Below are 25,946 nucleotides of genomic sequence, written 5' to 3'. Positions count from 1 at the left end.
TGATGGACAGGGAGGCCTGGCGTGCTGTGATTCATGGGGTCGCAAAGAGTCAGACACAACTGAGCAACTGAACTGCACTGAATATATTATTGGCGTATTATTTCCATCTAAAATCAGACTGGTATATGCACGGTGAGTTGTTTACTGGAGGAGGCAAGAAATAGAGAGTTAAAACTTACCAGCAAACATCATCATGTGTTGAAAATTTGATCCAATCTTACTTCTTCTACCCAAATTAAGTAAGAGGGACAAGGGGTAAATATTGGCAGCTCTTCCCAAGAAAATAGCAATCTAAAATTATTAATAGGTTAAGGATAATTCTTTTTATTGTTAACGTTATTTAGACCATGCATTCCTATCACTGGACTTTTGTACTATTTCTAGGATTTTGCTATTATGGCTAACGATTGAGGGGGGAGCCACCTGGGTCCCTAAGAACAAGGACAACTCCCTAAGGATGGTTACAAGGCTGTGCGGGTCCCTGGTGACTTTGTGGAGCAGAGCCTGCTACACCAGTTCAGACTTTTACATGAGAGAGAAATACATTTCTATCTTTTTTAAACTTTGGTTAACTTTGGTAATTGCCACATGAAACCAAACCTATATCCTAACAAATACAGCCAGAAGGAGAACAAGTATCTCCTGCTAAGAGTCAATTTCCATGGTAGGATTCTGTTTTGAGGAATTTCAACTCTTAACAGACTCAAAAACCTACAGAAAATATTTAGCCTTGGTGCTGGGTAAGTACTGTGGATTCAAGCCACTTGACTGCTTAAAAATTTCTCAAAGACTAGCAGGATATGAAGTTACTGATCTCATGGGAGTCTTCAAGTCAAGGTTCTTCTCTTATGAATAAGGCTTTATCTGTTTCTGCCTGAAGTTCATTCTCAGAAGACTAAGACTCGGTAGAATAGTATTTCAGTAATACTTCAGTTTCTAACACAGATCCTACTTAGAGTTTTAACTAAGAAAATATTTCCAACAATCTCTTTTGGCAGAATCTTCATTCTGAGGTGGTTTCTTAAAATACTACTTCTTTTGAAAATCACTAATTCAAACATCCCACTCTCTGACCACAATTTCTCTTTCCATGTTTCACATCCATCTATTGCAGATAATTCTTCCATTTCACTGGGACCTCCAGTCCAAAGACCCCTCTGCTTTTCCATCAGTCAGTCCTCTCCCTTCTTCATTTCCTTTTCTAGACGCATCTTAATAAAACTCTTTCCAATACTCAGCAATCCCTTTCCCCTCTGTTTTCACTGCACCAACTTGACAAAACTCCAAATTCAGATGGACTCAGCTATCTGTTTTCTCCATGCTTATAGCTAAATAGTCCTGGATAAAGTAATACAACAGGGCAGGCTGACTCTACTTTAAGATTTATTCCTCAAACTCAAATGGGTTCCTAACACCGCTCAGCGATTCTACTGCATTTCTTTGCTCAATGCACTTTTCTACTCTCTGCAACAACTATTTCCTCAAAACTCCTATCATCTATGGGAGCCAGCCTCCTAGAGGGTTCCCTAGTATTCACACCCTTGTGTAGTCTCAGCTCACACTTTACCAGGGTTTATGTGTGATCAACAGAAAACAGCAGAAGGCAGATGGCACACTGTCTCCAAGACTAGGTCATAAAAGGCCCTTTGCACTCCATCTTGGTGCTCTCTCATCTCACTCTATTCTCCTGGGGAAGCTATGTTGTGAGTTGCCCCATGGAGAGGTCCATGTGGAGAAGAACTGAAGCCTCCAGCTAACAGCCATGTCAGTGAGCTTGGGGTGGCTCCTCCATCCCCAGTCAAGTCTTGAGAGAGTACAGTCCCAGCCCAGAGCATGATTATAACCTCATGAGGGATACTGGAGCCTGCCAACTTAACCTGCCAGTTAAGTTGCTTCTGGATTCCAGACTCTCAGAAACTGCAAAATAACATGTTTGTTGTTTTAAGCTGCTAAATTTTAGGGTAATTTGTTACATAATAGATAACTGATAGGCCACCTGCTCCTATCTCACTTTCAGCAGATGATCTCACCTCCTGCTTTTCAGATAAAAATAGAAGTAATCAGAGAAATGCCATCTTGGAAATGTACATACTTCATCTCTACATACTCTACCTTCTCCTGGAACAATGGCGGAACTGTGCTTCTTCCCTCTGGAGGCCCATCCCTCCCCATGTGCTTTGGACTCCATCTCTTCCTGCCTTCTTGTGAAGTTGGCACTATTGCTTGCTCTCTTTCACGTAATCAGTGTCTCCTTTTCAACTAGGTTTTAAAAACTCAATGAGAAAGAGAAAAAGAAGGGTGGTGGAGAGGGAAAGAGTGGGCAAGCCTCCTTCCATCTTTCATCATCTTTCAACTACTGCCCTGTGGCACAGACTGCAAACTGCTCTCCATCATCCAATCTCTCTTTCTTCCCTTCAGTAACAGAGGACAAACAGTTTTATCTTTTGGAGTTGGCAGAATGGTAAGAGACTTTTTCTTGTCATTTCAATCTGTCAGTATTATTTGTGCAATAAACAAAAACGTAAATAGCATAGACTAGATAAAAGAGTTGAAATCCTTATTTACTTCGCTCAGAGGAAAATATTATATATATTATTATACATATTATTTATATTAAAAATATATGTATCCTTATCAATTCTTATCAATCTTATCAATTCTTATCAATCATCCGACCCCCAAGAAAACACGTGCAAATCTCAATTTAAAAAGAAGTTTCCAAAACAGAATACATAATAAAGGATACAAATGCTCCTACTACAAATGTTGGGTTAAAGACATGGTTCTGGAAGGTGAACAGTGTCAGTCCCATGTAGGAGAAGATGAAATTCTCTGCCAAGAAATTGAGAAGCTCAAACAACTGAAACGAAATTTCAAAAGGTTAGTCCAGTAAAAATCTACATTAATTTGAAAACATGAGTATTACTAAGATATTGAAACAGATACTTCAAATATGTAATGTTCATGTATATCCTCCAAAACATGCGATTCAGAGGGAAGCAAATGTAGAGATGACATTTCTGGTCCCACAGAAAAAGCCATAAATGTTTCCCCTTCACTTGCCCAATCAACTTCCCTTCTTCAATTCCCATATTCAGTCATTCTCACCCTCATCCTCCAAACCCTGCCAATTTTTTTTTTTGGAATGTTCTTGGTTGTCTCAGCCACTGCGTTAGTCTAACTTTCATCACTTCCCATCGATACTGCTGGGGATGGACCCTAAGTGGTATCCCTGCCACCCTCGACTTCTACACCCTGACTCAATTAATTCCTAAATATGGCAGGTCCCAGACACTTCCCTCTTTACAGGCTGTAAGACCCAGTTCAAATCATTTTATCCTGGTACAGAGTGCTTCATGACAACTCTCACACCAGCTTGCCATGTGATTTCACTTTTTACATGGGTCTCAGCCCTCACTAAGAGAGTGAGGGCTTGCACATTATAGTCCTGTGCTCTGTTCCCTGCCCTGCTACCTGCCCACCTCCACCTGTTTACATCACTGTGATGAAAAGGCCACAACTAGAAGCATGAAAATTATAAAAGGAAAAATCTCATTTATAAAGGCAAATAAACAGTAAAGGTAATAAATCAACCATATATAAAGCTAGTAGGAAGGTTAAAAGACAAAGGTAGTAAAATAATCTATATCTGCAATAAGAGATAAAACAAAATGATGTAAAATATGATATCAAAAACAGTAAACATGGCAAGGGGGGGAAATGCATTTGAACTTAAGAGATCAGCAAATATATGCACCCCAACGTTCACGGCAGCATTATTAACAACAGCCGAGATATAGAAGCAACCTGACTGCCTATTAATAAATGAATGGATAAGATGTGGTGTACACACACACACACACAATGGAATATTACTCAACCGTGAAAAGGAATTAAAATTTGCCATTTGCAACAATACGGATGGACCTAGTGGGTACTATGCTAAATGAAATAAGTCAGAGAAAGACAAATACTATGTGACCTCACTTATATGTGAATTCTAAAAACAAAGAATAAAAAACAGAAACAGAGTTATAGATACAGAGAACAAACAGATGGTGGCCAGAGGGGATAGAGTTGGGGGAAGAAAAGAAATAGGTGATGGAGATTAAGAGGTACAAATTTTAAGTTGCCAAATAAATGAGTCATGGGATGAAAGGCACAGTTTGGGGAATATAGTCAATAATAAGGTATTATCTTTTATCATGGTGATTATTTTGAAATGTACATAAAAACCAAATTGCTATGCTGTATAAGAGGAACTAACATAGTGTTACAGGCCTCCCCAGTGGCTCAGCGGTAAAGGATCACCAGCAATGCAGGAGCCACAGGAGATGTGGGTTCAAGAAGATCCCCTAGAGGAGGGCATGGCAATACACTCCAGTATTCTTTCCTAGAGAATCCCATGGACAAAGGAGCCTGATGGGCTACAGTCTACAGGGTCACAAAGAGTCAGACATGATTGAAGTGACTGAGCATACACATACAACACAGTGTCATAGGTCAATTATACTTCAAAAATAAACTAACTCATAGAAAAAAGACATCAGATGTGTGGTTACCAAACGCAAGTTGTAGGGAGAGGGGAATTGGATAGAGGAAATAAAAAGGTACAAACTTTCAGTTATGAGATAAACAAGTACTAGGGATGTAATGCATAATATGATAAATATAATTAACACTGTGATATGTTATATATGAAAGTTGTTAAGAGTAAATCCTAAGAGTTCTCATCACAAGAAAAAACTTTTCCTATTTCTTTAATTTTGTATCTATACGACATGATGTGGTCACTATTTCATGAGGTATACAGATCAAACCATTACTCTGTACACTTTAAACTTAAGACAGTGCTGTATGCCAATTATAGCTCAATAAAACTAGAAGAAAAAAAGCTATTAGAGGAAAACAAGGAAAAGAAGCTAACTGACCATTGGAATCACAATAGTAACAGCCCCTGGCTACTTTGCTGATCTATCTCTACCCTAAAAGCTGTCACCCTTCAATCTGCCAGTCTCATCTATTTCTGGAGCCAACAGAAGAGGAACTGAAGTGAGCAGACATCACTTTGAACAGAACAAAGATTATTTTAAAGTAAAAAAAAAACTGTTTTGCTGCAAAAAAAGTTTATTGACAAACTATAGTTTCTCTTACCTGTTTAGTTCTATGCTGAGACTCTGTGGACAAGTTGTTGTACGTATAATGGGCCTGTGTGATGCCACAAAACAACACTGCAACCACACCTATAAAGACAATGAGTTCCGAGTTCACATCAAAGGCGTGTTCCCAACTTTTATACTAAGGATCTTATTCATAGAAGTAAATTAGATGTTTAGTGTTAAATTTTTCAGTTGTGACTTACTTTGTCGAGAGGAACCGCTTCCACTGAAAATCTTTTACATTCTAAAATGATAGCATAAATGCCAACCCTAACAAGAGTGCTCAAACACTAGAGGAGTTGGTCCACACATAGAAAAAACATCACTGGCTAAGTCACTCCCTATAAGGGTTTACAATTAAAAGGAGAAAGTAACCTACCTGTGAAACCCCATGCTTCAGCTAAGAGGAAGGTACTCCAGGACATCAAGAAGAACAGGCCCGTCTCCAACAGCTGGAACTCTCGTAATTTGGTGAACTTTGTCACGTAAGACTGTCAAGGTTGATAACAAGATCTCATAATACAGAAGTGTTACTAGAAAAAATAATAGTTGAAGCAAGGCAAGCCTGAAAGCAGAAGGATTCTCTAGTCTCTAACACAAAAGTCACAGAATAAGGAGGCACCAAAGTGAAGAAATTCTGAACACAAGCATTGTACTAAGGAGTCAGCAGTCCTCCCTTCCATGAGGAAGCTCTACAGCTTAGTCCATCCAATTGTTTTATGGGTATCACATGCTTTGTTAGAAACCATGCAGTAAGGAACAGTGTGTGTGCGTGCTCAGTAACTCAGTTGTGTCTGACTCTTCTGAGACCCATGGACTATAGTCCACCAGGCTCCCCTGTCAATGGAATTTTCCAGGCAAGAATACTGGAGTGGGTTGCCTTCCTAATCCAAGTAAAGAACAAACATGACAGTAAAGGACAGGAGTGACAGATCAGATACACAATATGCCAACTCTATTAATTTGAGACCCAAAGCAAGACAGCTTCCATAATAATAGCAATTTATACCTAGTAAAAATGTCATTTTCATGAGATTTGATGTTTAATCCTCTCTGTGATGTAGAGTATCCCATGAGGAAACTGAGGCATGTCACTCACTCATACTAGTATAACAAGTATTTGATAGTTGCCAGTGGAAGGGCCTGTATCAAGCTGTGGCAAATCTCAGCCTGGAGTCTACATTCCCTTCAACAAATGTGTACTACAACACAATGATAAAGTTCCTCAAGGAACTTAGGCTAGGAAAGAGATACTAGCTGGCCTGGTCCTTCTTCAGAACTGTTTTCACTGTCCCTTTAAGGCTCAGTGTGCCTGAAAAAAAGCCCTAAGACAAGCTTCTTCCAGAACAAAACTAAGTACAGAAAATGAATATATTCTTGGAAAAGTATTTGTTTTCTATGAAAGTATCTTGAAAGTTCTGGAGCTGGAAGCTCTTTAGAGATCAAATCCTACTCATCTTCCACGCTCTCCTCACCCTCCACCTTCCTACACTGAGGTCCCATGGAGTGCAGTGCCAGCAATTCTTCTATATTAGGAGTTCCAAAAGGCAGACACCACAAGAGGCCTTGTTTATCTGTGATACACAGGGCATAGCATGTGGTATATAACAGATAATCAAGAAATTTTTTTGAAGAATTAAAAGCTTGATATAAAACAGAAAATTGAAGTTCCAGAAGTTTAGGTATACTTGCACTTAAAGAATCCAATAACAGAAGATTTAGATTCATTTATTAAACTGTCATTTTCTATTATATTTTAACTTATGAACGTGAAACTGCAATGACTAAGAAAAAAAGAAAAATTTTTGAATGAATACAAGAATGACTGGCTCAATGTTTCTAAAAGCAAACTAGTGGTAATGTGTAGGACTTGAGAGCATAAGGTTAAAATCGGTGAGAGCTAAGATGAACTCCCATCTATCCTAAGCCGGGAACTTTATTTTATTCAATTGGTATCAAGATCATACATTCCTATTCGTCCTATTAAATGAAGAGCAAAAGGATGCCAGGCTGAACAGCCACATGGAACACCCAAGGGGCTCTTTGGAAAATATCTACCTTTATATCAATTCAATCTGCTGCTGCTGTTGCCGCTAAGTCACTTCAGTTGTGTCCGACTCTGTGCGACCCCATAGACGGCAGCCCACTAGGCTCCTCTGTCCCTGGGATTCTCCAGGCAAGAATACTAGAGTGGGTTGCCATTTCCTTCTCCAATGCGTGAAAGTGAAGTCGCTCAGTCGTGCCCGACTCTTAGCGACCTCATGGACTGGAGCCCACCAGGCTCCTCCATCCATGGGATTTTCCAGGCAAGAGTACCAGAGTGGGGTGCCATTGCCTTCTCCCTTAAAATTCACCCCCAAAAGGTCACTATGTCTAAATAGAATTCCATAGTGAGTGTTTAAGGGCATGAAGCCCTACACAAAGCAATGAAATTCTTTTATTTATTTACTGGTAAAGATGATTGCCTAATTCAAACCAAGCACTTGCTTATAAGGTTAATAATTATAACATGATGTCAATTGCAGAAGTAGGTGAGACCACGGAACACAGTATTACATTACTCTGTAAAGTTAACAAGAAAAGATAAGTATAATAAAAGGATATTAAAGCTGTCACCACTCCAGTAGCAGCACCCATCGCGAAAGAGCCACTGAAGATTCCAAGGAAAATCCCAATAGACTTGAACATGGCTGTGACATCAAAGGTGTGGCTGTTGTCTCCAGCTGGCTGGTATGCTACTATTGAGCTATGAAAGAGAAAGAAATGGCTCTTTCTTCGAGAAGCAACTTTTACTTTTAAAACATTATCTAAAAAATTTTAAAAATTACCTAGTGTCAAGCTTGATGATGAAATAAGAGGGGGTAAAACCCCAAAACTTTGGATTTGAATTGCCAAAATAAGGACCAAAGGTTACCAAAACATGCTGCAGTGGATCAGCTAACAAGAAAACTCAGCTTTTGTTAAGTGACAATTTCAGAAGGTAGAACATTTTATTCAGTAAGATCCTCTTTATGAAGGTCGAACCAAGCCTTTTCCTCCCGTCTCAAGATACCACGCAGCACTATTCTTTTGTGACTGTTTACTTACTGGTACTGAGTGCCTAAAAGCCCTAACGTACTAATAATATGAACAAACTCATGAAAAATTCCCCACGTTTCCAACACAGTATGCATAAAAATATAAAGAACACTGTTCAATACTCAATCCAGTCACATTTTGTTTTTCCTATGGGAAAAATAAAAAGGATGACTAAAGAACCCTTTCAACTTTTAGAATACTAGATGGCCCAGAACCTCCTATCTATTCACTCACTGAAATGGACTTTTATAGATAGAAGGGCTTGAAAGGCCTTCCAAGGAGTTAAGAGTCCACTCAACAGTACTTTTAGCATACCCAGCTGAATCCTTCACCTAAACTTCTGAAAGAAAGTCACTCTGTGAGAGGCCAAGACAGGTAATTAGAAGGGACACTCTCCATCTTGAACTCACAGTCTAAATCTGGTCTAAAAATACTTCTTTTGAAACAGTTGCCCCAGGAACTAAACACAGCTGAGAAAATCACTCTTGCTAGTGGGTCTCTGGCAAAAGCACCTACCATTACTAAGTCAGTTTTCATCACAGTTAATTGAGTACCAGTGTTTATATAATGAATCCAGACTCAAAGACATCACACAAGTCATGTCAAAGAAAAGAAGCAGAAGAAACACATTCCTAAGAATATAATGAATTCTCCCCGTGGTTATTGCTGATTTTTGTTTTTTCTGATTCGAGGCTAAAAAATGACATTGCTATACCACGTACATGAAGTTCTCTTCACACCTCCCTAGTTAAGTTAAAAAACAAAACAAAACCTAAGACCAAGCTAACATTTCCTAATTTTACCTATCTTATTGAAGTATAACTCCAATATGAATTTCTGGTAATGGAATATAGAAATTTCTGAGACTCAATCTGAATTGAAAACTTTAAAATCTGCATTTAGTCCAGGTTCGATGCACGATACTGGATGCTTGGGGCTGGTGCACTGGGTTGGACCCAGAGGGATGGTATGGGGAGGGAGGAGGGTTCAGGATGGAGAACGCATGTATACCCGTGGCAGATTCATTTTGATATATGGCAAAACCAATCCTGTAAAGTTAAAAAATAAAATTAAATTTAAAAAAATAATAAAATCTGCATTTAAATCTTCAAAGTGACCAGATCATTTTGTGATTGGTAGATCTGTTACTGTTTTAGTGAATATGAAATGGCTTTTCACGTCATACTATCTTACCTACACATAAAGGACCCTACCACTGTAAATTAGAGTTGACTATATTATAGCATGAAAATATAGCAGCTGGCTGGAGAAAGGAAATACGTTCTTTCTCTCTGGCCATAGTTTTCAAAATGCTGACAGGAACAAAGTATCAATGCAATGCCTTCTGAGATCACTTTCCCTGGAGTAGTTCATGGAAATTCAAGATTCACATTAATCATTATTTTATTCTTTAATCACTAAAATGTACAGGAAAAGCATGGTGGGCTGAGAACACATGACAGGTTTGTCTTCTTCCTTTTCAAATGCTGGCCTCTGGATTGAAATCTTAACTCATCTTTTCTACATCAGTCAACATTTTAACTTGAGGCAGCAGCATTTTTATGAATACTTAAAAAAAATCTTGAGAGTAATACAATGTACAATTTAGGGGGGAAAATCACCCCATCATTCCACTACCCTGACAGATCTCTTATTTTCCTTCTGTATTTCTTCCCCCTCTTTTTGTTTTTGTTCAGTCACTCAGTTGTGTCGAACTCTTTGTGACCCCATGGACTGTAGCACAACAGGCTTCCCTGTCCTTCACTATCTCCCAGAGTTTGCTCAAACTCGTGTCCATTGAGTCAATGATGCCATCCAACCATCTCATCCTCTGTCACCCCCTTCTCCTTATGTCCTCAATCTTTTTGTTACATGCATGCTAGTTCATGTTTAGTTGTAATCATAGTGAACATACAGTTCTGAATTCTGCTTCTTCAACTGACAATAAGAATGACTACAGTCTCTCTAGTCGTGGTTTTTTAAGACATCAAAATGGTCCAAATGGATATAACATGATTTATTTAACCATTTCCTCACTATTGGACATTTTAAAGTTGCTTCTAATATTTTTGCTACTATAAATAACAGTGTGAAAGAACATATTTGTGCTTTTTACAAATTTTGGACTGTTTTCCCATTCTACATTCTTAGAAACAAGGTATTAACTAAACCTATAGCTGCTTTTACATGTTGAGCAATAGCTTTCAACTAAATCTTTATTATATTTTAAGAGGGAAATATGACTATATCTCTCATTTTTTAGTAATGATATCCAATGGCCTAGAAATTCTACTTTCAAAAAATATCCTACAGAAATACTCTCAAGGATTCACAAAGATTTATATATAAATATATTCACTGCAGTGCTATTCACAATAATACGATATTAGAAAACACTAAATATTAATCAGCAAGGGAACTGCAGAGGTACATTGGTAGTGTATCCATACAATGGGATAAAGGAGGTATTAATGTAGTACAATGTCTAAGTGAAAGAAGAAAGTTACAGAAAAGTATGTACAGTGCTATGCCATTTTGTTTAAAAATTAATATTATTTATACATATGCTAATATCCTAATGGAAAAAATCTGGATGAAAACATTAATAAGTGGTTATTTCTGAGAGCTGAAATTTCAGGAATTTTCTACTAAGTCAGATACTTTAAATTTTTGTTAAAAACATGTATTAATTTATTATCATAAATGACAAAAGATAAAATACAAAAGAGCAGGTACTACCAATTTCAATGTCAACAACAATGTACAAGTGATGCAGTTTTAAAACGACATCAGGGTTTCTCAATCCCAGCATTACTAACATTCAGGGCCAGGTAATTATTTGTTGGGTAGTGGGTGCTGTCCTGTGTATTGAAGGATTATTTAACAGTACCCTTGGCTTCTACTCACTAGATGCCAACAGCAACATCCTCCTGTTCTTGATAACCAAAATGTCCCTAGACGTTGCCAAATATCCCCTGGTTGGGGGGTGGTAATGGTGCAAAACTGTCCCCAGTTAAGAATGACTATAGTAGACCATTACCAGCAGTAACTATTTTTCATTAACAATTTTGTTCTTGGTAACTGAATAGGTAAAAATGGCCACTAATTTCACATGTATATCTCTGGTGACTAGTAAAGCTAAACAGTTTCTGTCATGTTTGTCTACTCATACTTACATTTTATAAAATGTAAATGACCCTCAAAACATATTTTAAATTAGTATGAACTTAGGTCTCTAGGGTAATCATGGTATACCCGTTCAGAGGAATACTATTCAACGTAGACCATCTCTAGGTATACACAACCCTATCAGTACATAAGCTCTACCTCATACAGCAATGAGGGAATCAGTTTCACTCCACCTTCACCAGATTAAAGTATTGACATTAACAACAAAAAAAGTTACTGTCAATCTAACAGGTCAAAAAACAAATAAAAACAACTTCTAACATAAATTTCGAGAATGGATATCTTAACCTGTTAACTGCCTAAGAGAAGTCCTTCAGGAAGGGGTCCCCCTCTTTCCACAAGGCTGTTTCTACAGAATATACACGTTAGAAAATCACCAAACAGAAGTCAACACAAAGTAGACTATTCACATCTAGTGAAAGTTGCTCAGTCGTGTCCGACTCTTTGAGACCCCATGGACTATACAATCCATGAAATTCTCCAGGCCAGAACACTCGAGTGGGTAGCCATTCCCTTCTCTAGGGGATCTTCCCGACCCAGGAATCGAACCAGGGTCTCCTGCATTGCAGGCGGATTCTTTACCAGCTGAGCTATCTAATGTACTTTTAAAGGCAAACGAAAGATGATGAAAAATGTAATGCCAAGCACTTCAGTTAGGAACCTCCTACGAAAGTGAAAGTGTTAGTCGCTCACTTATGCTCGACTCTTTGAGACCCCATGGACTGCAGCCCACCAGGCTCCTCTGTCCATGGGATTTTCCAGGCAAGGATACTAGAGTGGTTTGCCATTTCCTTCTCCAGAGGATTTTCCCTACCCCGGGATCAAACCTCGGTCTCCTGCACTGCAGGCAGATGCTTTACCATCTGAGCCACCACAGTCGCAAAAAATTCTGGCAATAAATATGGTAGAGGGGGTAGAATTTATATGCACTACATTCACAAAAGAAGATCTGATCTTTCGCACATCTTCATGCACAACATTTAAGGAATTAGTGTTACATCTCAGAAAGGATAATTTTCCACTTTGCAGTTAGACAATGGGGTAAATCAAGTTGTGTAAACCAGAGTCAGTGACTGACTGCTCTTTTATGGTTAATGAAGTGGAAATTAAGGAGAGAAATAAAAGTAAGGAGGAAAGGTGAGAGAGTTTTACTTCTCTCTTGTAGAAAGTTCTGGTGTAGAGTAAAGGCAGTTGTCTATAGGGTTAGATATTTGCTTAGTAGGAGTGAGTTGGCAGGCCACAGCTCCTCAGAGGTTCACATCCACTCTTTCACCTGCAAATATCTTCTAGTAGCATATATAGTGATTTCTATACTTAGATTAAAATACTGCTCATTTTCATTGTTTTCAAAAAGTGTCCAGCTCTTTGTGACCCCATGGAGTCCATGGGGATTCTCCAGGCCAAAATACTGGAGTGGGTAGCCATTCCCTTCTCCAGGGAATCTTCCCAACCCATGGATCGAACCCAGCTCTCCCACATTGCAGGCAGATTCTTTACCAAAATTCTGTAAAACAATTATCCTTCAATTAAAAAAATAAATTTAAAAAGTATACTACTTAGCACTTCTAAAAATTAAGTTTCTGAAATGATTATGTTAAATAAGAGAAATATGAATTAAAGTATGAAGTATTTCTTAATCATCAAATTGGCAAAAATAGCAAAGTCTGCCATGTTGGTGAAGTTGTGAGGAAACAGGCACTCTCATAATTTGGTGGCTAAAATGCAAAACAGCTAATTGACAGGCATTTTAGCAATTTAACAAAATTACAAATGTATTTACCCTTTAACCCACTAATCTCACTTCTGAGAATTTATCCTACCAATAATCAATATACTAATGTACATATAAAACAGGCAAGTTCAAAGTTAATCACAGCAACATTATTTGAGATAGCAAAGAATTGTAAACCCTTTATGTTTCCAGCAATAGAAGACTGATTAAGTAAACTACAGTACAGTTCATAGTATTGTACACAGAATACTATGTGCCTGTAAATGAAGAATGAGAAACTCCTGGCTTTGATACAGAAAGATCTCCAGAATGTAGTTACGTGAGAGGAAGTCAGGTATAGAACATATACAGCATGCTACTTTTAAAATATGAAATGAGGCAAATTAAGAATATTTATTCATATACATGCTTGCATTTGAAGAAACACTAGGATACACAAGAAACTAATAAAAATGGTTACCTAAAGGGACTGAGGGGATAGGTGGATGAGGACAGGAGTGAGAATGTGACTTTTCAATGTATACCTTTCTATATAGTTTTGATTTTTGAACCATGTGAATATATAGCTATGCCAAAAAATTCAATTTGAAGAAAAAATGTCCATGTTAAAACAGAATGCAAAATTACATATACACTACAATCACAACTATGTAAAAATATTATGTATAGAAGAAAAGAAATTTTTAAAATGTCCTAGAATGCTTACAGTAATTGTCTTTAGGTGTCAGGGATACATGTCGCTTTTTCTTCCTTTTCTTCTGTGCATTTTTTAAAAAAAAATTATTCGAGTATAGCTGCTTCACAATGTTGTCTTATTTTCTGCTGCACAGCAAACTGCATCAGCCATGCATATACATATATTCCTTCCCCTCTTTTTTTGGTTTCTATGAATTTTCCATGTTATCTATAAGCATATATTTATTCACAGGGGAAAATGCTTCAGGTTTTCAAATGTTTCTATTCATAATCTACTCTACTCAATAAGTGACTTCTGGTTCTTAGAATCCTAATGTTCGACATAGAGAATAAAATAAGAAAAAAAAAAAACAACACACTTACGAAGAGAGCACTATGGCAACAGCATCATTGAGGACACTTTCACCAAAAAGAAGTGCATAGAGTTCAACATCAACTTGAAGCTCGTGGAATATGGCAAGAACAGTCACTAGCAAGTAGAAAGAGTCACAGGAATATTAAGACATTACAAATATAACATATTTCCCTCCACAGATGATCATACTAGTTATTTGGAAATTCCTTTCTTCATCTCAGAATTCAATCCTAACAAACATTCATACCATATTAAAGATTCAGTAATTTTATGTCAATATTTTTCTTTTCCCTAACTGTGTACCTGTAATATCTCCTTCCTTTTTCTAACAGTCAAAAATAACCTTGGAGGACTGAGTTGGCCTACATTCTTTATGCAAATGCTAATAATCTTGCCTTGTACATTTCTTTCCCATAAAAAATACATTCAGAATTTCTTACAGACCAGGTGATCATTAATCTTTGATAAAGAAGACTATTACAAAAAGCATTTCCTGCTGCAAACTTCATTTTTTCCTTGGAGCCTTATAACTCACTTCTATTTGACTTGTAAATTTCAAGCATACCAGCTTAGCAGAGACAGTGGGAAATGAAAACACGAGTTTGGTTTCCGGTTGGCATAAAATTTATGACCAGAATTACAGCTGCTATATTTAACTTAATAAGAGGACAACTATCAGGCTATTTCAGCTTGAGAGGGAAAAAAAAACAAAAACAAAAAAACCTTCTCTTAGAAAACCATTACATGAGAATTCTTAGAAAATCAGAGGAGACTGAAGTTGCATTGTAACTTTAATTGCTGAGTCACGTACAGCTCACTTGCTAGATAAACTCAAGCAAACATGAAAGATTATTACAACCAGAGTTGGGAGAACCTCTTCAAATGCCAACTAAAAAACAGGAAGCTTGTACTTTAAAAGATAAAGTGTCCACTGCAAAGCATTTCATCCAGAATATCCTGATATCAAAGCTAACCAAGAGAAGGCAAAAAGGAGGGCTGGAACAATGCTGTAAAATTTTAAAAAGAACCTATGGCTCCCCCTTCTATCAAGTGAACAACTGCAAAATAATAGAATTATTATAGGGGTAAATACCTATATAACTCAGAAGAAATATAACCATTCAGCTTTATATAAGCAAAACAGTTCTGCTTGAGCCATCCAGGCAATACTCCCACTAAAACAAAACCAGAAGTTTTAAGTAATGTAGGCCAGTCCAACTGACTGAGATTTCTCCTAGACTTTGAAAAGTTGAGGATTTTGCTTCCAGTAAGAGAATATGGAGAACAGAGACCACTAGCTTCCTGCAAAAACCATCCCATCTTCATACTGATAATGGGAATAGCTACAAACAACAAGGGGGCAGTCTCGACTGTCTTTAAGGAGGTGATTTGCTTTTCAGTTTTAAAAATGCCAGACTACAAAAATGCCTCTCTAAAATGTCCTCTGAGCTCTTAAAATCATTTCTTACAGAGTATAGAGCATATTTTCCCACATTCTATAATGCCCTGTGTTATCAGAGTTAACACAGGAATTCAGAGATAAACTTTGATTATGCTAGATGATAATTAAAGAAGATTATTAACTTACAAGGTCAAAGGGTAAAACGAAACAAACCTACCAAGAAAACAAAATCTAGTAAAAGAAAACTTGCGTCCTTAGTTCAAAAAATGCAATCTCTGCTCTTATCCCTACATCGTCAGCCTAAACATGCTCTAAATTCTTAATTTGAATGTAGCTGTGAAGATCACCAATATTATATCAGGAAAACTACAGTCTAACTCATCTAACTCAATACAACAAAATTCACTGTCACGTCATGATAATATCAAAACTACTCCATAATCAGAAAGCCAATTTTCTAAAAATAGCTCTTTAATATATATTACAACCCACCAATGGCCCCAAATCACACTTGTTTGTATAATGGCCTTCTAACAGTCATTTTAGAACAATTTTTCTTACTCTTAAATTCAGATTAGCTAAATGTCAACAGATTTTTAGGGATCTGTTTTCTAGAAGCTTGAAAGGAAATGTATCATCATTGCCCATTCTTAACTAATACAGTTTGTCTTCTATACCCTGTCACCTGGGATAGAGACCAACCTAAAATTCTTGAAGGAAATGCTTTACGGTCCTCATCTAAAAAGCATCAAATTGTGGACCAGTATTAGGACATATAATAAAGAGGAAAAAAATTGTGTGCTTAAGCCAAAAGGATCCATGAATTTTGTTTTTTCCTTCCACAACTGGAAAGTATAGCAAGATGGGGAATACCTAATACTGAATTCTACACCTCAAAGCAAGAAATACATGCATGTGTGTTGTTGGAAAAACACTGTACACCTTAAGTACTCAAGTTCCATATTCATGTAAAACATACCTGGATCAGTTGCTGATACGATGGCACCAAACAGCAGGCAATCTGTAAAGTAGAAATCTCCGGCAAGTTGTCCAGTTACTTTCATCAGTGTAACACAGCCATACATTATTGATCTGTTCAATAAACATATGTCTACTTTAGAAAAAACATCAACTGCGAAAGAAGTTAGAATACAATAAGAATAAGACGGGTCTACTATTAGTACTTTGTGACTAAACCCGCATTTACTGCATGTCATTTAAATATCGTAATGCCTTAGCCTTAAGGAAAATTCAAAGAACTTATTACCTATATGAATACATTTTACTACAAAAGTCCTTAGACACATTCAAGAATACAATATTGCAGAAGTCAAATATGCATTATTTTAAAATTATAATTTGAAGGCTAAAAGTGTTTTAAGCTTCAAATACTCACCCAATTACAAAACAAGAAATTGCAGTTCCAAGAAAAGCGTATGCTAGGATTGACCCAAGGTTTCGAAAGAAATGTCTCTGATAGGAAAAAAGTTTTACTGTGTTAGAATATTCACCAATTATTTTTAAAAGAAAAGGTTTCATATTCTAGTGTACTATACTAATATTAAATGCATTATCCATTAAAAGAAATAACTAAGAGAGACTTCGTACAGGCATTAAATTCAGCATCTCAAAAGGATCAGGAGAGGGAGAAGCGAGGGGTGAGCTGGCCATTTCTGAGCGGCAGCGATAGTAAAAGCCCGTGGAGTGTAAGGGTGTTCAAAGCATATGAAATACAAAAGCACTTACTCTTTTCAGGCTATATCCTGCATAAAATATGATAGGAGGAAGTAATATGTTGAAAAATACTTCTGGATCAAAAGTAACCTGTTAAAATAAAGAGTTCTTTTTAGATGAATTCGCTCAGAAGAATTTCTTATTACACTATGAAATGAGCAAAAAGAAAAAAGATTAATGTTAAACTGGTGAAAGCCAAGAACAGTACCATTGTGGTTACTGAAAAATATTTCATACAGGATAGCTGGTGTTCCACTTCTCAACCAAATGACAAGGAGATAGCATTGGAAACAATCAGTTTACATCCTATCTATGCAAAGTAGGTTAAAATGATAGTAACACTCCCTTCAAAATAAGAAGTATGAAACGTGTCTTTGCTTTAAATAAAAGAGGCCCAAACTGGTAACATAAAATTTGGGAGTACAGAATTATTGTTGGCAAGAGGAAAACAGAGTTCTTGCATAGGTAACATCTCTAAAGGTATATAGCATAATATAAAAAGTTTCTGTACAAATCAGATTTCTAGTCCTGACAGCCCATTTCTTTTACTATCTATTCCCTATAATAATATAGATGTCCCCTTCTGTTCATAAGGCTACAGTAGGATTTGACATGAACACAGAGCAGCTACACACATAGCCAAGCTAAAAGTTCATTTCCTAGAGCTTTTTAAGGAACTAGAAATTTTCCACAGGTAGAAAAAAGCTCTAGCTACAAAGTAAAATTTAAGTTTGTGTGTAATTTTGAAAAGCATTAAAGATGGTCAAAAACACAACCAAGTAGTTGTAAAAGCCAAGTCCTGTCAATGTAGAAAGCATATGTGGAGGCAATGGTCAAGGGTGGATGAAAACAGAGATATGAGGCCCTGAGACACGTCCAGGATGGGAACTATGAATGGGTCAGGAGAAAGCAGCTCCAGGAATGTCTGGGAGCCAGTAAGACTGAAACCAACCTACATCAAGTTTCATGCACACCATGGTACAGTACCTGATACTCAGGTTGAGGCCCTTATGAATCAAAGAAAGATTAAATTGTGCTCAGTATACAACACAAGGGCATCCCTCCTGGCTCAGTGGGTAAAGAATCCGCCTGCAACGCAGGAGACACAGGAGATGCCGGTTCAATCCCTGAGTTGGGAAGATCCCTGGAGGAGGAAATGGCAAACCCACTCCAGTATTCTTGCCTGAAAAATCCCATGGACAGAGGAGCCTGGCAGGCTACAGTCCTACTGGTTGCAAAGAGTCAGATGGGACTGAGTGACTAAGCACTCTACAACACAATCAAGGCAAGAAAGAATTCAAAAAAATATTCATGGAATATTTTAGGTATTATCATATAAATGCTATGTGCTAAAGTAACCATAAAACTCCAAGGGCCATAGGCAAATTGAAAGAAATATTTTATAAATTCTGCTTAACTCAATACCGGTTACCATTTATTACAACTGTAAAACATTACAGAGTGAAACAAAAAACAATTTACAGTACTTAGTTTCAATCAGAAAATCAAACTGTAGACATGACAATTTCCTTAGCACTGCATTACATTCATTCATTGAGGTTTTAATGCATTTGAAAATACTGATTATTCTAAATATCATTAAAAATTCATTATTTTTCTCCTGAATCACTTTTGCTGCTATTATATACTTTTTAAAAAAATCCAAAGGTTCTCTTTAATGAAGAACTTACCTTTCTAAGCATTTCATTATCTTGAACATTATTGAGTTCATGTGAACTAATCTCTCCTTTCAGCGTATACTCATAAAATTTTCCACTAACATTTACCAATAAGGTAGTTGGGCTTGACTGCGACTTCACAGCTCAGGGTCACGTTATTCACATCGCTTGGAACGTGAATGCCATATCGAAGCACAAGGCCCACCAAAAGACCTGGAAATAATAAAAGAATAATATAAGCTCTTCTTTTCATACAGAAACTACTTCTTGTGTACCCCACACATACCTCTGGATTAATAACAGAAAATCTTCTTATGATAGTTTCCTGTAGTTCAAAATACATTTTTATGCCAAATGCAGTTACATTTAAAGTCCTACTAAATTCACAAATCTAAGTGCCCAATTTAACTCCAAGTGACAGGAGGGGAAAATATCCCTGGGGGGTAACAACGCATATTGTATTCCTAGATTAAGATATAAATAAGTGATTAGGAAAGTAACAAAATGAGGAAATACCTTCAGATCATCTGTACACAGTACATGCTCCAAGGTGTCCCAACCTGACAGTATAATTATGTTAGAAATGTGTTTACCATCTCCATCTATTAATACCAATTCACAAGTCCTAACTTCTTGCTATTTTCTTTAAGTCATTCCTAAAGCACTGCTGCTGCTGCTGCTAAAGTCACTTTAGTCATGTCCGACTCTGTGCGACCCCATAGACGGCAGCCCACCAGGCTTTCCGTCCCTGGGATTCTCCAGGAAAGAACAATGGAGTGGGTTGCCATTTCCCTTCTCCAATGCATGAAAGTGAAAAGTGAAAGTGAAGTCGCTCAGTCGTGTCCGACTCTTAGGACCCCATGGACTGTAGCCCTACCAGGCTCCCTCCATCCATGGGATTTTCCAGGCAAGAGTACTGGAGTGGGGGTGCCATTGCTTCTCCTCCTAAAGCACACGGCTGGCCAAATACAACTTTTACAAACTGGAAGTTAATGTTTGTAGATTGAGTTCTTCTAATGCTAAAGGTTCAGATTTTAATTTTAAAATATGTTTCAAAATGAAAACATGGACAGAAGAAACTGACTTTGACACTATATCAATGTATTATTAGAATTTTACCTGGATCATCATATTGATATTCAGGTTATTCACAATGTTCTAAGTACTATAAACCTAGATTGATCAAAAATGTTTAAAAATGACTTTTATTGTGATATAACTCAAGTACCACAAAGTTTATCCTTTTAAAACTGTACAATTCAGTGGCTTCTAGTACATTCACAAAGTTGCTATACTGATCACTACTTTCCAATTCCAAAACATTTTCATTGCTCCAAAAAGAAACCCTAGACCTATTAGCAGTCACTCTCCATTTTCCCCCACCCCAACTGCCATCCCCCTGACAGCCACTAATCTACTTTTTCTCTAGATAAATCTGCCTATTCCAGATATTTCATATAAATGGAATCCTACAATATGTGACCTTTCATGTCTGGCTTCTTTTCCTTAAACAAATGTTTTCAGGGTTTATTCCATTGTTGGTAGCATATATCAGTGCTTTATTTCTTTTTTATGGTCAAATAATGCTTCCAGTGGTATAGATATACCTCAACTGCAAATTGAACTCAAACATCTGGAACTTTCCTTAACTCTGCTTTAATGGCATTTTTACCTTCCTGTCTCCGTCCACTCTAACTGGTCAGTCTTTCTTTTTAATATATGTGAATGGACTATTATGCTAAGTAGGCCCAACAGGGTTCACAACATGAAACAAGGTCCCTCCTTCAAGTAGCTCTCAGTCCACTTGGCAAAGGGAGTGGGACATTAGGAAAGTCTTTCCAGAGGTGTCATCTAAGCAAGTAACAAGTCAGAGAAAAATGGTTTCCCAGGGTATGAGGACTAGCGTACATATCCAGTCACGGAAGAGTGAGAAAACATAGCCCATTCAGGGAATCATAAATAGTTCAGGATGGGCTGGGATATCAAGTTGTCAAGAGTTGAGGTGTGAAAGACTGGCAGGAGCTGAATCACGAAAGACCTTGCATGTTTGGGGAAGGGAGTTTAGACTTTATCCTGAAAGCAAATGAAGCCATAGAAAGCCTATAAGCAGGGGCTTGACATCAGATTTCTATTTTAGCATGACTGGTCTAGACTACAGAGGTTCGGGAAGGTCAGATAAGAAGGCCACTGAGGTTATTCAGGCACTAAGAATGCAGGGCCTAATCTAAGACAGCAGAGATAGGGAGAGAGGGAGATTTTTTAGAAAGTATTATCTTGTAAAAGAATTTGGTGACTGAGCAGACTGGGAGCAAGGGAGATGAAAAACTAAGAGGAACCTAAAGTGACTTGGCAACTAGGTGGATAAGCTGGGCCAGTGAGTGAGGCAGGGGACAGATTTCTAGGGGAAATGTGCAGCTTCATTTTGGACATGTTGAGTTTGATGTACCTGTGATACATGCACAGTTGAGTATGTGGGATCTGGACCTCAAGGAAGGGGAGGGTCTGGACTGGCGATATACACTTGGCAGTCATAAGATGGTTGAAGTCAAGTGCAGAAGGGATTACCTAGGGAGCAAACAAAGTGAGAAGAGGACTATGGATATATGCCCAGAGTTTTATGCCAAAATTAAGGGGCTGGTAGAAGAGAAGAAGACGATGGAGTCTAAGAAAGAAAAGCCACAGGCATAGGAAGAACAGAGGAGGAAGTGATGAAAACTAGTAAATGCTGCAGCAAAGTCAAGGAAGACAAGCATTAAGAAGTGTCAATTGGGTTTGGCAACAAGGAGGTCACAGGTGACCTTGGTAAGAGCAATTTCAGTGAAGTAGTGGAGGCAGAAGCTAGGCCAGAGTGGGGAGTGATAAAGCAGAAATGGGGAGTGCCAGAGCAGTAGTTGGCCGGGAATGGAGGAGGAAGCAGCAGAGATGAAGGATCCTTCTCTTCAACTTATAGTCACATGTAATTTTCTTTTTTTAAATGAGCAACAATGAGAAACTGGTAACCAGTACAATGGCATCGACTCTAAAAAACATTTTAACAAAGATTCAGATATTTGAAACAACATGATGGACATTGAGGGCATTATGCTAAGTGAAATAAGTTGGACAGAGAAAGACAAATACTGTATTCTCTTTTATGTGGAATCTTAAAAAGAATAAAACAAAAAACAAGCTCAATAGATACAAGCTCTGGTGGTTGCCAGAGGCAGGTGGAAAGGGATGGGAGAAATGGGTAAAGGGGTATAAATTTATTTAAAATTTAATAAATAATAATTGAAAGATTTGATCTTGCTGTTTAGTCACTAAGTCGTGTCCAATTGTTTTGTGATCCCATAGACTGTAGCCCACCAGGCTCCTCTGTCCATGGGATTTCCCAGGCAAGAATACTGGAGTGGGTTGCCATTTCCTTCTCCAGGGGATCTTCCAACCCAGGGATCAAACCCATGTCTCCTGCACTGGAAGGCAGATTCTTTACCACTAAGCTACCAGGAAAAGATACACTTTGAAAATATTTCACCTCCAAAAAACAAAATTAAAAAGTGATGGCTGGATACTGTGTTTGATAAACATAATCTGGGAGAGAAAAGGTTATCACTCCACAGTCATCCTGTCTATATGATATGGAAATATCTCTTTTTTCTACTATCCCATAAGACCTCCTAATTAAGAGGCTAAGTAGTACTAAGTTGTCCCCTTACATTGATGTACAAAAATCACAGTTAAGCTATTACAAGCAGCAATAATATCAGCATAAATTCTTTCCTTATCCCCAAGCCTAACTATATAAGGAAGAGTACCCACAGGTTCTACTGCACCCCAATCCAATGCTGAAATGTCACTGTGTGTCCTGAGGAGGGCTCAGCACTTGGACAAATCTTATACCCTGGCAGTTAAAACACCAGCAAGGAGAATAATTACTTAGGTTGCAAAAAAATCAGATCTTCTTATTACAGCATCAGACAGCTGAAAAATTAGAATTTCTGTGAATAAGGTTGACAGATCAAGTTAACTTGGGCTCTGTGAAAGGTCAAATCCTAATCATGGAGTTAAGGCAGTTCTCAGTAAAGAGAAAGTACACAAAAGGAGTGCTTTGTTAAGGGGATAAGGCAGAAAATTCTCGCTTCCTACACAGAGGCACAAAAAATATTGATATCATGACATTTAAAATTACCACTGTCAGGCAACAAAGTGTACAACCACAAAGAGATATCTTTCACAAGAGACAAGTCCCTCCCTTCCTACACATTCCTGACCCTCTTGTGCTGGAGATCCTCCCAAGGACTGAGGACTCAGGCCCTCTGGACCCAAGGCCCAACCACTGTATGAGTCCCATAGTGGAAACTGGTTTTTTAATGGATTTCAGCACATCCTTCCAGCTTATCATACTAGAAGCCTCTGATAGTCAAAAATATGGAAGAAACTTAAGTATGGCCAAAATTGATAAAGATTTCTACAGGTTAAAAATATATGCATATTTGTATATGTGTGTGTATACATATATAATATTTATCTGCTTCTTGAAGAATGCTGTTAGATTCTGTCTTAAAAGTTAATCCAACTATTACGAATCTGTCACTATTTTCTCATCTATAAAATGGGGATAAATGACTTTCTCAACATTATTTGGCATTGACAAAACCAGAATTAAAATCTGCATTTTCTATTTCCAAAGTCTTTATAATTTTCTTATCACTTCCTGGCTTTCATGTCACTAACTTGTTCTCTGGTGGTTATGTCTCCATTCTCTCACAGGTTTCCCTCACAACTCACTTTAAAACCCCTGTAACTTTAAGTATTAACTCCCTTCATATCTGATCTTATGAAATTTAATATAACATAGTGAAGGAGAAAAAGCACAAGTTTGGAGGGCAGATAGAAGTATCAATTCTGGCTCCATCAAGTTCTAGTCTGTGATTCTACCGTAGATAATCTCTCATTGAACCTCAGTTTCCTCATACGTAGTGATGATAATACTAACATAGTTCGTTTTCATAAATAAGCTTTATCTCTTCGACATGAGGTAATATGTTTTAAGAGGCTAAGAGAATGGGGCTCTGAGGCTGACTGATTGAACTTCATCCTTACAAGTTATGTGACTTCAGGCAGGTCACTGAACCTCCCTGTGCCCCAATTTCCTCATCTGTAAAATGGGAAAGATAATAGTACCCATCTTACAGGGTCATTATGAGGTTTAAATGAGATATCTGGAGACCATCTAGCAGTGTCTAACGTTATAATGCTCAGTAAACACTTCCTATTCAGTCACTAGATTGTAAGTGCTTTGTGGGCAGGGAGGATGACTCATCTGTATTTTCCCATTATGTCTCATACATCAAAGACAATAAATATTTATTGATGAATCACATTAGTTAAACTTGGGACTCTGGATGCTGTAGTTTCAGGCATAATAAGTACTGCTTCCTTGCTTTTTGCTTTTTATACCATCTAAAAGCACACTGCAGTTTTCAGACTTACTAACGGTAACTCACTTTGAAGCTTCTTAAGCAAACTAGCCCAGGGAACAGAACACTTGGGTGCTTCAGCATTGTGTTTGTAACTAGGCTATATTATAATCTAGAAAGTGACCACGTTGGCAATTTAATCTCATTTTCTTTTTTTACCCTTGCTTCTCAAAAAGATAAAGGAGAGGCTTATTTTAAGTAGCATTTTTCCAGGATTTAGGTAGCTAAATCATCAGTGGACTGAATCTTGGTGATCTGGACATTCCCAGAGTAAGAAGTCTTTTCATCTGGAAGTAAAGCTAAAAACTAAAGGTCTTAAAGTACTATATTAACATAATAGCTATAATGGTACAAGTTGTAAGAAAAGGTAAATGGCAGATGGTAATTATGACTAGAAAATGTCCTAATTTTCATGGCACTGAAAGTACTTTGAGCCTCACCTATTCTCAAACTGGATTTGGGAGTTGGTCAGGAGCTGTTCATCCACAGCCCCCGATCACCCATACTGAGAAAATGGGACAGGCTAAAGAATGCAAGTCATGGCAAAATCAACCCGATTTGACACCCAGGTAAAATCTCTTTTACTTTATATTCCACAAGAGACACCCTTGTTTTTCTTCACACAACACCAACACTAAGGTACTCCATCACCTTTTATTAACTTAGAAACATCAGGGGAAGGAAATCAGTAATCCCACTTTTCTCCTCTTTAGCCCAAGAATTAGAGGAGGTTATGATATCAACTACCAAAAGAACAAATGTTGTTCAGGGCAATTCTAAGTTCTCTATTTGACTTTTGTAAAAAAATACTTAATGTCTGCCTCTTAACTTACAAGACTGAGTCCACACTTAAAAGAATCATCTCTGAGCTTAACCTGAGAAAAAATGCAGTTTATAACAGCAATAATAATGCAATTGAACTCTCATTTAATGAGCATTTACTTAGGGGTCAGATTACTGAGCTAAAAAACATTTCTTCCTCACAATAATGCTACTATCATTGTTTCCCACTTTATAGATGACAGTGGAAGAAAGGTGAACTTGCCCAGATCACAGAGCTATTTGGCACAGGCGAAATAGGAACCCAGGTCTGACTCTAAAACATGGGCTAGAAATCACGGTGGTGGTCTGTTTTTGTATGGTACAAGAGCTAAGAATGGCTTTTAAATTTTTAAAGGTTTACAAAAAAGAAAAAACAAAACAAAACAAACATTTTCACAACACAGAGATTGATGTGATCCACAAAGCTGACAATATTTACTCTGTGGCCCCTTTCAGAAACAATTTGCAGACCTGTGATCTAACCATCTTGAACCACTTTATCATACTCTATAGGAAAGAGGTTACAGTGATCGGTTCCTTATTTTAACACCATAATACTCATTTGGCATTTAATGGAATTTAAGATCCTTTATTTTCTTTATATGACTTGTCTACCCAAGAAAGATAAGTTCTTTTAAGGT

The 25,946-nt window shown here is 37.5% G+C and overlaps 1 protein-coding gene across 1 annotated transcript in view; it reads right to left on the bottom strand.

The window, feature by feature from the left end:
* Positions 1-25,946, bottom strand: part of LOC112445029 (sodium/hydrogen exchanger 6-like) — a 50,813-nt gene that overhangs the window by 22,920 nt on the left and 1,947 nt on the right. Inside the window, 11 exon segments of the mRNA XM_059883660.1 lie at positions 180-291; positions 2,747-2,860; positions 5,155-5,243; positions 5,539-5,644; positions 7,764-7,905; positions 14,218-14,323; positions 16,591-16,703; positions 17,008-17,084; positions 17,358-17,435; positions 19,037-19,156; positions 19,158-19,237. Coding sequence (XP_059739643.1) covers positions 180-291; positions 2,747-2,860; positions 5,155-5,243; positions 5,539-5,644; positions 7,764-7,905; positions 14,218-14,323; positions 16,591-16,703; positions 17,008-17,084; positions 17,358-17,435; positions 19,037-19,156; positions 19,158-19,237 — 1,137 coding nt within the window.

The sequence above is a fragment of the Bos taurus genome, chromosome X (genome assembly GCF_002263795.3).
Source record: "Bos taurus isolate L1 Dominette 01449 registration number 42190680 breed Hereford chromosome X, ARS-UCD2.0, whole genome shotgun sequence".
Taxonomy (NCBI): domain Eukaryota; kingdom Metazoa; phylum Chordata; class Mammalia; order Artiodactyla; family Bovidae; genus Bos; species Bos taurus.
The sequence above is the reverse complement of the archived record's forward strand: the minus strand, read 5'-3'. Positions and strand labels throughout refer to the sequence as shown.